At 41.3% G+C, this 16251-nt stretch overlaps 1 protein-coding gene across 1 annotated transcript in view; it reads right to left on the bottom strand.

Moving 5' to 3' along the window:
• LOC119180606 (FAS-associated factor 1) overlaps positions 1–15948 on the bottom strand; it is a 63753-nt gene extending 47805 nt beyond the window's left edge. Inside the window, exons 1-4 of the mRNA XM_075875929.1 lie at positions 15791–15948; positions 9855–9923; positions 7837–7969; positions 6850–6935 (exon numbers count right to left, since the gene is read on the bottom strand). Of these exons, the coding sequence (XP_075732044.1) occupies positions 6850–6935; positions 7837–7969; positions 9855–9923; positions 15791–15829 (327 nt within the window). The 5' untranslated portion in view covers positions 15830–15948. The remainder of the gene's footprint in view (positions 1–6849; positions 6936–7836; positions 7970–9854; positions 9924–15790) is intronic.
• Positions 15949–16251: the final 303 nt, after the last annotated feature.

Raw genomic sequence — 16251 nt, 5'->3', positions numbered from 1 at the left:
TAAGAAAGTGATACAGAGGGACCTGAGAGCAGAATTTTACATCTAAAATACAAACTGAACAAGTTCCAGAGAATAAGTGAAATTTACATTTCTTTGAGCAAAACCTCAGCAAGGACAAAAAAAAAAAAATAAATAACAGCGCGAGTGACGCCTACCTGACAACAAACTGCTCCTTAGTACGACATGCAAGATTAAATAGCCCTATCCTGTGGCAGCCTGAAATATCGCAGTGTAGTACACTGGCCCACGTCATATGCAGCAGCATCTAATCAAATGGGACCCAAAGGGGCAGCGCGACGAAGGTGTTTAGTTTACGTAGAAACATGCACGGAGTGCTGCACCCGGTAGAAAGCCAACTAAATTAGGATATAGTTCTGCTTAACCCCTTTAACCATTCAGGATGAGCCCAGCTTGTCTGCTTGAGATACTCTCCCCCATGAGTGTTTTCGATGAGACTCATCTGCCAGCTAGTTCATGTGTCGCCTCACAGATGCCAGCACTTGCTTAGCATTTTTTTTTTTGTGGCTTGTGTTTAGAAAATGGTGTCTAGAGAAGGCAATGTGTGCACTGATGTCATGCATCAACTGAAAAAAGCCTTTGGACACTGTCCAGCTCTTAAAGCAGCCATTATTCAGACACCGAAGTTTATTTTGATTTTGGAAGTGAGAGTGATAGGATTACGACATCATTAGCAGTTCATCAGAAAGGAAGACTACTGAGAGTACACCATCATTACGCAACTTCATTATGCTAATTTAACTAAACATATGCAGCAATTCTTTTCCGACATTCAAAATCTGTATTTTAAAAGCATGATATTCATTATCAAATTCTAAAAAAAAATCTTTTCAGGCACAAAAACTTCAAAAAAAAAAGTAAGATTCTGGTTACGCAACACGTATGCCCAGCTTCTACTGTATCAGCAACACACCAGTGCATATGCGACCCATTAGAGTGCCGTTTTAATCCTCATAAAAAGAAAAAAAAAATTGCACTGTAGCAAGCCCAGCAGCCTTGCTAAGATTCCTTGATTATAATATACTGCTGACCCATCACCAGCTTAGGCATTGAAAATGCTGTTCAAGTTCGCCTTTGATTATCACGGTGTAACAGCACATTGACAAAACTTCATAAAAGTAAATTCAAAGGAGTTGACTGTTGGGTGAGTTGGTGTTTTGACATGAAAACCATTCTGAGAATGCAATAAAAAACACGATGCACATACGAGAAGGAATAGACGAGACCAGGCGCATGGTCTCGTCTGCAGTTGAACCCCTTTGTAAGAGGCATGCTGCGGGAAGCAACTCTCGTCTTTTGTACGAGATGTTTCTTATAGGCAGGGTACCACGCATGCATTTTCCTATCAACACTTATTTTATTGTAAGTACTACAGCTGTGCGCCACCACACCGCGCCGCCGCCGCCCGTTTTTGCTCTTGCCACTTGCACCCCCGCCAAAGTTCCAAGAGAGACCATGCCGCCGCCGCCAGACAATAATTTACGGCACGCCGCCGTTTATGTTATTCTCTCCCGAGTGGAGAATCTGTGCATAAAATACATCACTACATCTTTTTTTTTTTTCTACAGCTTTAAGATTTCTGAGAGCAGCATTGACTGCACCCTTGTTTTCGTGTTTACATGTGCTGTCTGTGTAAGGGCCCTAAGACAAAATCTGAAGATACAGCCGAGTGAGTTATCCTCTCATAGGGATTCTAATTCTTTTGGCGCCATTCGCGATGCCAGAACAGTGATCCACGTGACATGATTAAGGTACATACTCTAGAAGGGTCTATATACGAAAAATATGAGTGGTAAATTGTTTTCTACCTTGTTTTGCCATGCATTCACCACCCGCCACTCTCGTTCTTCCTCGCGTCTCGCTGGGTTATCATGCGCGATGAACTTGTCATTTCACTGCATTTTGTGAGTTTCCGATTGCGCAAGTGTAAATGAAAAGTAGCCGAGAGGTTTGAAATACTAATAGGCTCAACGCTTAGCGCTCGAATTGCACACATGCTTTATCAAGACATAAATATTGAAGAGCCAATAAGAATTGTAGTAGAGAGAGTGCCGTGTCGTGTAATCAAGAACGAAACCAAAGGAAAAGGAATTATTTCAATCTCCCAAAAGACGAATTCTTTACAGCGAAGACAACACAGCTCTTTATAACAAAGGCCAGTCAGCTTCAACGGTATTGGTATATTTTTTTAGTTGCGAGAAGAATTATATAGACACTCTCTATAGGCTTTCATTATCCCCGTCATGTCAAGGAATTTTTTCGGACTGACATTTCTGTCATGTCAGTCTAAAGAAATTACTTTTGTACACACACTCTCTGCTGTTTTCGCGGATAAAATCCCAGGAGCCCTATATAGCGAGCAACACTGCTGAAGCATAGATTAAACAAGCTGCCCATCTCTAACGCACGGACGGCACATGCGATAACCTCACTCCGTGTGCGACCCCTACTGTCGATTGCCCCTAAACCAAACAGGAAGCCCCGTTCATCTGCTCTTCTTAATCTTGAATTGAGCTCCTCTGAAGTGCATAATATAATAGTATTTTGAAGTTACAATACATTCTGGCCCAGACGATATGCCAAACATAATTTAAAGTGGTACTGATTATGGTATGCTAATTATTTTACAGTAATATTTAAAAAAGTAAATGTCTGCAACAATCTCTCTACTGCGAAAATTAGCAAACGTCGTGCTCTTAAGTCTGGAAACAAGCAAATAGCGAATTATAGGCCGATAAGTCCGGAAACAAGCAAATAGCAAATTATAGGCCGATAACTTTGCTTTCCATACCAGCTCCACACTTTTGGAGCATATAGTAGTCAACAAATACTATGTAGAATACCTTAATGCACATATCCTATTTTCCCTAAGGCTACACAGTTGCTTGAATTTACACACGACATTTTTCTTCCCTTTAGACCGAAGACAGATTTATGCCATATTTATTGACAATTCTAAGGATTTTGACAAAGTTTTCCATACTAAACCTCCCTTCTACCTTCTTTACAATTTCGGCAACAACAAGCTGGTTGATTGGATAACAAAGCACTTGCGATTTCATTACGTTGAAAAGCGTGAAGTCATCCATCATACAAATCATGTTAGGGGTGCCTGGAGGCTCAGCGCTTGGGCGGCTTTTGTTTATTATTTGTATAAGTGACGTAGCTGAGATTATCAGTAAGACCCAAATTAAACCTGAAATTTATGCAGACGACTACATTGTCTCATCTCTAATACTCAAGACCAACATGCGCTGATTACAGTTTTTTTTTTTGTCGTTTTTGTAACAGGAGTGAAACATGGCAATTGAAACGTGACATACCGTAGTCACGACATTTAAAAAAAAAGAATGGCCTCTTCATTTTGAATATACTAATGACGGTGTAAGTATAGCACGTGTTACAGAGCTTAAATATACGTTGGTGCAACTCTCCCAACTCTCCCGACTGCAATTTCTCAGCAATGCTTGTAACTATACGCAGTTTCCATTATCTATCTTTGTCTTGTATGTGCTTGAATTCTTATACATTTTTAGTTGACTTATGTTGCCTTCCTGATTTGCGCATCTGACACTTGTTTCTTTATTTTGTCTTTTTTTTCTTGTGTGTTATAAATGTTGTACCCACCCCCTCTGTAATGCCCTACGGGCCCTGAGGGTATTCTAATAAATAAATAAATAAATATTTAAATGACACAATATTTCGAAACAGTACAATATCTGTGAAAGCATTAGTATCTTCGACTCAGGTTAAGCAACTAGACAAAAGGATACAGACTGACAGCCTATAAGATTTCAGCCAAACTTGAATAAGCGTTGGTTGTTTGGTGACCTGACATGGCTATGTGAGAATCTGATAAAAAAAGCAACACTCCTTATATTATGTCACTTTGACCAGTGTTTCTCGTTACTTCGCATGCGCATGTTTTATTGCTGCAGCCCCTGTCGAACATAGGTGCACTTGCAAACCTGTCATCTTCCTCCATAAATAAAACAGTTCACACTGATTACAGTGTTTTAGCACCTATACCCTTTGTTGCACCTTCTGCTCACCGTACTCAGTGATTTGATTCTATGAATATTGTGCCCGATAGATCCAATATAAATTGTTTTAATTTTTTTTTTGTTTCTTGTTTGCTTTTCTGTGGAACATGCATTTTCATAATTAGATTCATGGCTACCTGAGCAGACTTGGCTCTGAGCAATTGGAAAAAAGCATTGCGTGAACATCATCATCATCAGCCTGACTACGCCAACTACAGGGCAAAGGCCTCTCTCACGATCCGTCAATCAACCCGGTCTAGTGCTTTCTGCTGCCGTGTTATACCTGTGGACTTTTAAATCTCATCGGCTTACTTAATTTTCTGTGTCCCCATTGTGCGCTTGCCTTCTCTGGGAATCCAGTCAGTTACCCTTAATTACTAGCGGTTATGCTGACTACGTGCTACATGCCTTGCCCATGTCCATTTCTTCGTCTTAATTTCAACTATGATATCTTTAACCCCGATTTGTTCCCCGACCCACCCTGCTCCCTTTGTCTCTTAAGGTTACACCTATCATTTTCCTTTCCATCGCTCGCTGCATCGTCCTCAATTTAAGCTGAACCCTCTTTCTAAGTCTCCATGTTTCTGCTCCGTCGGTAACTATCGGCAAGATGCAGCTGTTATATACCTCTCTCTTGATAGATAGTAGCAGATTACCATTTAATATGTACTATAACATGTATTTTGTTAAATTGTATATTTGAAGGTGTAGAACATTTTTGTTTACACCTGCTATGTCTCGAAAACCGAAAGAGCAGTATTTGAAAATAAATAACATTAAGACATGCTGCTGTCACTTGAAGTGCTTCGCCCTTTTGGAGAAAGATTTTTTTTTTTTCCAAATTCAAAGAACAAGTCGCTATTTTCACCAGCTCTTGAAATGTGATCATACCCTCTCCCCCCTACCCGCGCCGCCGCCGATCCGGTAGATCCCAAGCCGTTGACAAGCTACCGCCGGCAATTTTGATATCGGCACACAGGTCTACTAGGTACACTGGTGTCTCTTATACCCATTTGTCTCTAATAGCAGTGCCCCTTTTAAAGGTGTTCGACTGTATTCCTTTTCGTGTGTAGTGTTTTTTCATTGCACTCGCACGATGGCTTCTATTTAATGAAAGAAGCTGTCTTTCGAAATGAACAAGGAGCGAGAAAACAATTTTCTTAGGCTATCTTTCAAAATTTATGAGTATTTTTTTTTTGCCAGCACATTGATAAGTACAGAAAAAAAATGAAGGCAAATTTTGTAAAGCTTTCGAACAAAACTCTACGAAGAGAATGTGAAAGAAAGTCCTGAACTAAAATACATCTTGCTTTATACATTTCAATCAAGTAAAAGCAATGTTCCACTCTCTGATAGCATGCAGTTCTCCTTCGCTCATGATAGCAGTATCTGGGCCCGTGCAGATGATGTGAAAACCCTCAACGATGGACGCACTAGGGCTACAAGGCTGGCTTCCTTCGCTATCCTACATTCTACAAGACCACACACTGTCTACACCTGAGTGTCGGAACGGAACGAAAACTGAGACGAAAATAAAACGATATTTTTAACGAGAATAAAAACGTAATCCGAATATCACGTATTATTTTGTTCCGGAGTCAAAACTAAATATTTTTTACCGTGTTTCAGTTCACGGGAAAACTTGGCGAAATGAAAAAACCGAGGTCATGCAGCGTGAGCATCAAAGCATAACTCAGGGTACAGAATCAGTGCGCATTTCCAACAGATATCCCAAAGTAAAGATGATGAAATATTGGGGAAAGCTAAAAAAGTCACAACCAGAGCTCTTTGTATTATTACAAATGGAATTTTGTGCGCCTCTCACACAGGCCTTCGTGGTGAAGACATTATCCGCACTGCAGTTTAATCAGAACAGCAGTCGCGCTGATGGTGGGCTCCTTCTGAGATTATGCTAACACTCTTGACACAAAGCATTGAGTCTGCTCTACAAATTTCTAATTAGCTCAAGAAAAATATCATGAGCAAGAATGAAAGTACGCAAAACCTGGAAGTGCATTACAGGCCTTCAGGAGAATCAGTGTAGAAGCTGCATTCCAGAGAGCACCGCTAGTCAGCTTCAGAGAAACCATAAGATGCCATCGAGACCTTTTTTGAGAACAAAGAATGGTGTAGTTGGAGCTCAATCACATTTGACAAGTGAGCCAGTATCAGCGGAGATGGCACGCTTACCGTAAATGCTGGACAAGCAGCCGCGCCTTCCAAGAAGCACGAATGTGTTGATATTTTGGGACAAGTGCAAAGAGCGCCAACCGGAGCTATACATGTTAGCACAAGTGACCCTTGGTGTGCCAGCCAAACAAGTCAGCGTGGAGAGAGCATTTTCGGCATTGAAGTTTGTTTTGTCAAAGCAGCAGTCTCTCGCTATTCGGAAAGTACACTCGATGTTTGGCTGCTTCTGAAATCGTGTGCACCCTCTTGACAAAAATTGGGGATTCAAACTTGAGGGAAAATAAATATAGAGTTTTTGTTGTAGGCTTGCTTCCAAATTTTTTGCGGCTTCCCTCAATCATATCGTCGCTTTCTGGCGTAAAACCCTTACGCTTATTAATACACTTTTGTTTGTTAGTTTATTTGTTATTTTTCAGTGAGTACTTCTAATATTGAATATTTTGTTAGTTATTATTATTAAGAAACCGTTACGAACCGTTGTGGAAAGTTTTTTTCTTTTCCTTCAAAAACAGAAACGAAACTTTTGTCTCTGGATCGAAACGAAAAACATTTTGTTCTAACACCCTGGTCTACACCATTTCCATGCAACACAACCCACCTCATCTGTGACGTGGTCCCATCCCATCAGCGACTGGCGACACGGTGGGACGCACGTTTCCTGTGCAATCAATTGCCGCACATCACCTGGATGAGAAAGGCGGCACAAACATCCATGGTTAGGGCAGTGCCAACGTGGCTCAGGAAGACAGCAGCTTGCTATTGCAGTTTTGCACAGTTAAACAGATACTAAAGAGCAAGAAAGATTCTTCGTGTACTAGTAAATTACACTTTCACAATACTGTAAACATCCCTCTTACCACTACACGATGCTTGGTAAGCGAGAAAATGAGCGAAAGGAACATGCAGGTGGAGACACCACTCTGAGATTCCTGCCCAAAACACCATGATGTCATAGATTTTGAGAGCATCTACTAAGTCCTACGTAACTTCTAATAGATAAAAATAAAGTACATAGTCATCAGTGGGTGCCATAAAGCTAGGGAACGGCGTTTCTGAGAAAATTTCATCGAGCCCACGTCACAAAAGTGCGAAATATATGATTTGAAAGGTTTGACAGCATGCGTGAATATTTCAACTCGAAATTCAAGAACAAAATTCAAACATTGATTTTTTTCACTAATATAAACTTATGATAATGAAACATATGGCATTTGTGTTCTCAGATGCCGTTCAATCAATTTGAGTCGTAGTTTCTCTTTACGGTACCTTTTTATTACACGGAGGTGAAGGGCTGAAACTTGCTCTGTTAATATTAATTTTTTTTAAATATACCCGCTACCAATATGCTGGGCATTATTGTTATGAAGATGAGCACTCAGTTTTAGTTGAGATAAGAGTTGAGCCTTTACTGAAAGAACCAACTTCACTGATAAGACAGTAACTTAGCAGCTTGCTCAAGGTGCGTTCAACGACTTTTCTGGTTTGTAAACCATAGCATCTTGGTGACCGGCGAAAATAATGTTGACTTATTAGTGTGTAAATACCAAGTGCAGGGGTATGCAATCAGTGGGAGTTATAAACTCACCGCATGTGAGCCCCTGTCGCGGTAGCGTCAGGGCCACCGCCCGGTCCCGGTAGATGAGCTGGATTCGCTGGACAGAGTCCTCTTCCGATGGCAGTGACTGTGTTTCCCGAGGCAGTGCGTTGTGTACCGCATCCTGCAAATTTTGAAGCCCCGCAAATTTGACAATCCACAATGCTGCTTTAGCCTTATTAGAATCTTCAAAATAGAGTGCGAGCTTTTAAGACTACAAAGTGAGCGCCCACCACGAGAAGAATAGAAAAATGCAGTTGCCTGCAGCTTCCATATTCCATTTCTATCCTATAGAGTCGTGGTGTACAAATTTTTGTGTCAACTTGGAAATTTAGCTTCAATAAATTGAACACTATACAAAATAACAATGAGGGTCCACTCAATTCTAATGTACAGAGTGCACCTACACACTGCCACTTCATTAGAGGAGCTGCCATGTTAAATAGCATGTTCAGTGTATCCAATTCAAACTCTAACGATAAGAAATAGTTCTTTTTGCTTAATTCATAATGCTCGTAGCCTGTAATGATCTTGCACATGCGCTGTGAATCGTTCATTACTTTTAAAAGAAATAAAACGTGGCTAATTACACTAGGCGCTAATACAAGACATATAGTTGCTGTAACTACAATTACATAGTTGAAAATGCCTAAAGTATCCTACTCCCTTGACTTTCTTTGATCAGAGCCTATGACACCTATGTATGAAGCTACGCTACTCTAATCCACTCATAAATGGTTTATTATAACCAAAGACTAATGGTAATTACTTACTGTTGTCACATGCTTCAATAAATTGAACAACACTAGTTCTCAAAATAAAAAGGTTGTTACAGTCGAACCTATTTATAAGAGCAGCAATTTTCATCTTTTATAGAGATGTTTCTTATAAGCAGGGTACCACGTATGCGTTTCAGTATCAACCCGTATTTTACTGTAGGCACACTGGTGTTTCTTATACCCATTTGCCCTTATATCGGTGCCTCTCATAAAGGGGTTCAACTGTACTGAACAAATGTTTTTACAGGGGTACTTTACATTGTGCCAAGTGACATAGAGGAGTCTGAGTTGCAAGCAGAAAGGCAGATGAACTGCTCATCCTGCAAATGTATGCCCAGAACACAAAAAGCCTCTTGCAACAGTGATGTTGACGTGTGTGATTTGTAGCTATCCAAGATTTCCAACAATCTTTACACGGCTTCTTGTGTATACACTCATGTCATTGAGGTCACCATACTGTTTTACAGTTAGCATGGTCAAAAGCTGTGCCATGTCGACTTGTTCATTGTCTGCTGATTCCCAGAAGCAAAGCTAAAACTTCAAATCGTACAACGAAACAGCATACGCTGATGTCACATGCATACCACCTATTCTAGAGAGCGAGAATAGGTACATTTAAGATTATACACGGCAGAAAATTATATGCCCCTTTTATTAGGACTTATTCTGTTATCTTCAGAACAATAATAAGTCGTAGCTCTCATCATGCAATGTAGAAAAACAATAACATATTGCCTTCCTAGTACTTTTCAAAACAGGAAGTGCATGCCAGATGACTCTTATCGTTTGAAGTGAAGATAAGCCTCAGCTTCGTAATAAACAGCTTCTAAAGTGCACAGAACTCTTCCCACCATTAGTACAGTGTCCCCACTGTTACATTATTAGTCACAGTATTCAAGAAATTTCAGACACAGCAGGCATGTTCCGTACAACGAAAGTCCTGTGAAAACACTTGCCAGCACAGTGCGCAAAACAATATATGCATGGCAATATGAGTGCAATACAAAAGATCCAAGAAACTCCACAAATGAGGATACGAGAAAATTTTGATTGGCTACAACTCATTCGCACTTTTGAGTTTCCATCCCCCCCCCTCGAACGACTAGGATAATGCTGCGAAGGGGAACAAAACTCGTAACCTCACAGTTGGCAAGAGGCTACTACAGCCATTGAGCGAAACATAACTGGTTTTCACGAGAAATAACTAATGGTCCAGATACATCTACTCACCAGAAGGTTCCAGTTGGCCTGCTCCAGGAACATGAAACACTCCCCCACATCTTCAAGTCCGGTGCAGGCCTGGCCAGAATGAAACAAACACCAGCTTGCTCATTGTAGCAGACCAATCAGGTTTTACAACACTTCTTTATTACTTTTTTTTAAAGTGCTCCTCAATCGCAGCTCACCAATTAAAGCAATTACATGCTGCTCTACGGGCTTCCCATCTCCCCTTCAGATACTGTGGTACGGCGTAGCTTAAAATCAATGCTCAGGGTTTTTTCAGGGAATGGTGCACTGCGCTACTAGTATCGGCCACTCTGCCATTCAGTGCTATGTTGCACACATGTCAGCAGGCTAGCTGTCACCCGGTTGCATTCTTTCTCCTCCATTTGTAACAAAAAACTAGCCCGCCCCCTTTTTCTCATCATCTCGCTTGCCTGTCAAGCAAAATTAACTGATTGCTTGCGCCAAATGTGCGGCAATCAAGTACAAAGCCAAAGCTCGAAGCCAAACAGCACAAAGCCACGGTCCCCGGCAGCAAGATTGACCTTTTACTGCTGAGTGTCGCGAATTCCCGACGTACATGAAAACCTCGAGCAAGTAAGTTCCGAAAGGCTTGCTAACTTTATTGCCTGCTGTCGAGTACTCACCAGAAACGTAGCTTTCAGCATAAAAATCAGTGGCATCTCGTCTAAGGTATTTTATTCTAGAACTAGAACAATTGTTTTGTAGCTGATGGCATAGAGTGCAAATCACGTGCAACAGCTCTCACTTCTGCGTTCTTCCTCGCCTATGTGATGTAAATTCTATCTTCAATAATTTTGTTTATTTGGCGTGTACGAACCCAAGAGGTTCTGAAGTGTGTTTTTGTTGCTAGGTCCTCACTTCTGTGGCATATGGAAAACTTGTGACATACATGAAAGTATGCATTAAAGCTGCAAATTATGTAATTTAACTACAGAATTATTTAAAGGTTGCTATTTAAAGCTAGAAAATGAGAAAATTTTTATTCACTTCAGCTTTTTCATATTTCAGGCCTTAAATGATTAAATTCAGCGGTCTTATGTACTAAACCAACAATAAGTATGCCATAGTCGGGCAGTATGAACTGAAGTGACCACTTGGGGTTATTTTATGCGTGTGTAAGCATGAGTAAACGATTTCATTTGCATTTCACTCCCATTATGGTGCACTGGCTGTGGCCAGTAATCAGAAAGAGCGCACCAATCTGACAGCTAAGCTACCACAGCTGGTACTCTCCACCACCACAGGGGACATTCCCAGAGTATGGGGAGATCTGTACATGGTGCCATGTTTTAGCAGCAGCAACGATGGCCTGCTTTTGTAGAATAAGAAGTGGGAGCAAAAAAAATAGGCTGCATATCTGCATGCTTCATTGCAAATAGTGAATAAAGCGTTTATTTCATGTTCTGATTGAGAAAATTGGTAAATTGGATTCTGGAGGAACTGTGTGAGACACGAGAGCCATTTGGCAGTAATCTTAGAAAACTACATGATCTGTACATGGCCTTCGATGTAGCAAGTGCGCGGCTTGCGTGCGACATCTCGGAAGCCATAACTTGTAGAATGCAAGGCCACGAGTATGTGGGAGCACCGTATTTTCTTAGCAAAGCACAGGAAGCATGAAACCAGTTAGCAAAGCGAAAGCGAGAAATTAGTAAATACGAAAGCATTAAAATACCCCATGAAACAGAAAATCTGGTGAGCGTCTAGGGTTCACCCGGAGCAACAGTTACAGATCCCACATGACCAATTCCGTCATATTTCAACGCCAATTAAACTCACTAGGCCCACACCATTAACATGAGAGTCTCAGTTTCATTACATTTACAGCCAACAGGCATTGAGGGTTAACTTTTTCGAGCAAGATATTGTTAAGTTACACAATTCAGAAGATTTTTTTCTTTTAAAATCTACACCAACATAGTGGCTAAAAGAAATCTGGGTGCTCTCCTGCTCGTTCTGCAAGGTCCATACTGCACCCACACATTGCCACGAGAAAAGCCACTACACAACGAGGCCAATTTTAGTTTTGAGGTTGGGTGTGTTACCAGTATAAAAATACTTTCTTGTGAAAATGTGACAGTGTAGTAATGTCAAAACTGTACAAATGACCACTCAAACGTTCCTAGCTTGCTCATGCTTCCAACTGTTCAATAACATTCCTGGTAGAGCTACAAGCCTATCTTGCAAAGCCAGGAAGATGAGACTGTAAGTGATGCTCATTCATCTATGCCAGCTAACAATTTTATTTGTTCATGCACCGTATGTGCGACATGCACGACTCAATTTATGATTATTGTTACTGCACATTACGCCAAAATTGAATTATGTTCATGTGGAATGAAGGTTGGATGCAATGACATTACTCGTTAAAATATAAATTTGAGTACTGCATGAATTCAATGTGCTCTAACGACAGCAACTGCAGAGAATGCGTAAGTGGAGCTAGCCAATAAATAACACTGCATCCAATTCCTAGATATAGAAAAAGAAATGCAGTTCTCAGAAAATAATTACTACGCTACAAGTCGTAGTAAGTTGTGTAAAATGCTTTGACACTTGCATGCTTTCCTAAAATCTAAGAAGCTCAAGACTTTCTCATAATAATAATGGTGATGATAATAATAATAATAAAATAGACAGTTGTGCCATTACTATTTCAATAATGACACTTCTTTTACTGTGAACAAGTTTTCATAAGCTGAAACTTAAAATGTGTAATCACTCCACACAAGCAGTGCTGAATTTATTGAAAGCTTCTGGAGTGTTTCCAACTGTTTTAACTGAATTCAACGCATGACACGCATGGTGGAGCACATTTAGAAATTGCGTGACCATCTGTGAATATTCTGAAACATTTCAAAGCTAGTGTTTGAATAGCCAGTGCTTTATAGACGTAAGAGGCCAGTGCTTACCATCGTCACTGTACGCGCATGTCGGCTGCTTTTCTGAGCACAAGTTCAGTGATTTTTTTATCTGATGCATTTGCCACCGTAACAATGCAACAAGAACCATGTACAGCAAAATGTAAAATGCGCGCCAAAAGCATTTGAGCAAAGGAGACAACGTTTCTTGTGTGCCTAGTGAAGTGCTGTCCTTTTTATATCACTTATGTTTCATGCAATGGCTTATATGCCACTGCCACGCGAATTGAAGACATAATACTCAGTTTTCAAGTGCCAAAAAAAACAGACACTGCTTCCTGGTTCAACTCCAATGCGCCATACACACTTAACTGACGTGTAAGGTCGAACAAATTTCCACATGATGAACGCACGTATGTATGGTAAATTAGTTTAATTAAAGTAAGCTTGCTGCATGAATGCACTAAGTTTAATTAAAGTAAACTTGCTGCATGAATGCACTAATCACTCTTAGATTTGATACGGTAAAAAGTCATGGTTATATATACAGTTCAGCTACCCTGCAATCAAATCCCTCTGTGCACCAAGACCTGCACTCTGAAAGATGGTATGTACAACAGCCATTTTTTTTAGACATTAAGTTTCTCGTTTGCAGAGCATATGCATTTTATTTGAGGTACTTATGAAATTGAGCACACTTTCTAATGTTTATATTTTGAATATGCTTCGTTAAGCATGTCACTATTTTTTTCTTTGTATGATACTTTTTTTTTAGATGTACTTTGCTTCTGCTGCCTTGTTGCCACAGCCATCCTAGTGATGTGGGACATTTATTGAGCTGTTTTAATTGCGATTTTTTTTCCTGCTGTAACAACCTTGTTCGCGAAAGAAACTTAAACAACAAAAGAGTGTCTTTAAGTGAAGCTGTCACCATTCCAGCGGTTGAAAGCGGAGGAATACGTCTATGGACCATGCAGCATGAGATAGAATCGAAAACGACAGCCATAGCATTAAAAAACAGCACAGCCCCGACAGCGACTGCACATCATCCCTTTGATGACTACACAGCACCTCAAACGCAGCGTGATTGTTCAGTACCGTAATGGTGTTTATTGGACAACACTAGGCGACAGTGCGCAATAGTGACAGTCGAGGCAAAGCATGAACTCCTATCATGAGCGGCGTTTGATCAGACAGGAGCTGGAGAAAATGACGCACTAGAAGATGCTGGAGAAATAACCCACTACAGAGTTCTTAAGCTTTGTTACAGTCAGTGTAAACAAACTACAAATTTTGATTACAAGAAAAAAAGTAAAATAACAAGAGGGTTGGTAGGATGGTAACAAGTAACTGGCATCGTTGATGCGATATCTGATATCTTATTCGTTAAGGGTTTTTTTTTGTTTCCTTTTTACATCAGTGTATATAAGCACTTTCTAAATGAAACTTAAGTTGAAGCAGGTACTCATTGTTTCGAGTTTCTATGTACCTGTTAAGGTGCTATAAAATGTTCGCATCAACTACCACCATGAATCGATACCAGATAGCATGACCCAACAGCCTGCTAAATCATTAGGTCTTTCGATTTGATGTCCCTACAAAAATGACCTGGTATCAATATGCAATTCAAGTGGAAGTGTTTTGTATATCTGTGACGGCTCTCACCAGGAGCATCAATCATGCTTAAGTGTCATGTACCAAAACAAACCACTTTGGGTGAATGCAAGCATCCCAAACCAAATGCGTCAGTGAAACACAACAAGCACATTTCCCAAGTAACGAAGATACTGCTGAGTTGGCTTGTATTGAAACAGTTTGTCAAAACATGTGGCGAAGATTACACGGATGAAGACTTTTTTTTTATTTTTTTTGCGATTTCTGAACTTCTGTCAATGCAATTGCCCTTCTGCTGAAAGTCCAGGAAACATACATGCATTTACAGCTGCAGTTTGCGAAATCCACACTGGTTTGCAAGGTCATCAACATGACCCTACAGCTTCTTGACTAGTCTTTTTTTTTCCTACTTTTTTAGCCCAGTAAGATAGCTATGCATTGGGGGACCTAAACGCCTATCTAAAGTTATATTTTATCAGATAAGGACAACATTACTGACAGCGCTTACGCACTGCCTTCAAGATAGACTGTCTAAACTTCAACCAAGGTACCGATTAGAAAATACAATGAGCCAACGTCCTCCGCGAAAGCCAGAGTCAGCAACACCACAGCCTGCCCTAGAATCACGCCGGGCCTTTTGTCCTTGGTTCAATTCTTACTCAATGTCGCGATTCATTAAATTCGTCTACCGCTCGACTGCTCAGTCTACGGGGTACACATGAGTCCGCCCCACCGTTTCATGCGATGACGAGATATTCCGACGACAGGCGATGCTCGCAGAAGCAATCTGACGCCTAAGAATTCCGTCGCACGAAAAGAAGCGGCATTCGGAAAAACGCAGTGTGCAGGTGATCACCGAGAACATTGTCCGGGCGTTTCGAGTGTCATCCGGGAAAGGAATCGCATGCGATTTACAGCTGGTGCCACTGTAGTCGTACGGAACAAAGGGAAGGTGTCAGCGACAGCTGATTTTCGAGCTCAAGGTCCGAGAAAAAGCCCTCGATTGCGCAAGAGTGGCGTCAGGTTGTTTTTTCGTGTCCACATACAACAACCGCTGTTGTAACTGCTCACAACAAAAAGAAGTGACCACGTCGGCGTTCACGACCTCGCTGTACGGTTTATCAATCGAATGAACCGTGCGTCAAGTTGCACACACAACAAGCGATAAGTCGGAAATAAGCCTCCGCGTTTATGAAGAACATGAGGCGCTTGCTGGCGACCGATTACAGCCCGCGAGGTGCCAACTTCGCAGTGACGCTGCGCTTTGAAGTTCTCCGGGCACCAGGGTCGCGTTCTCGCAAGCGCGTCAGCCGAATCCTTGAACCCCTCAAGCCCGTGGAGACTTCGAGTGCGTTCGCCCCTGGAGGAACGGCGAGCTCCCAAGAAGACGTGAAGCCCGGTGCAGGCCTACGAATCGGCGTCCTGTGACGCACGTTCCCTCACCTGAAAATCGGCCAAGATTTGGTCTCGTTGCTCAGTCATCACGTCCGTGCTGAGGGGATTCGCCGCTGCGACCAGAAACTTGCGACCATGGCCGTGGGATGTGAACGCTCATTCTGACGACGGGCCTGGCCAGCGTTGCCAACGCCGCAAGGAGCGCCCACTGTTTCTGGCCTTGACTTAAACAAAAAAACTACAAGAAGAAAAGCGCTGGAGTTAAAGAGACTACAGCGGTGACGAGTAAAGGGCGATGCGGTAAAATTGGCAAAACCATTTTTAGTTATTATAAAAATGATTGCGAGTTCACTTGAATGACTCAAAATAAACCGGTGAACAGTTAAGTGAGATGCTTTTGTGTCTGAACGATCGCAAAAACAAAACTGAGCTAGACTTGCAACCAATCTGTAACTAAACTCTAAAATCAACTGTAACAATACTCTAAAGAATTCAGAGATTTATAGAAG

The sequence above is a fragment of the Rhipicephalus microplus genome, chromosome 10 (assembly GCF_043290135.1).
Source record: "Rhipicephalus microplus isolate Deutch F79 chromosome 10, USDA_Rmic, whole genome shotgun sequence".
NCBI classification, from domain to species: Eukaryota; Metazoa; Arthropoda; class Arachnida; order Ixodida; family Ixodidae; genus Rhipicephalus; species Rhipicephalus microplus.
This window is presented reverse-complemented; position numbering and strand designations above follow the sequence as displayed.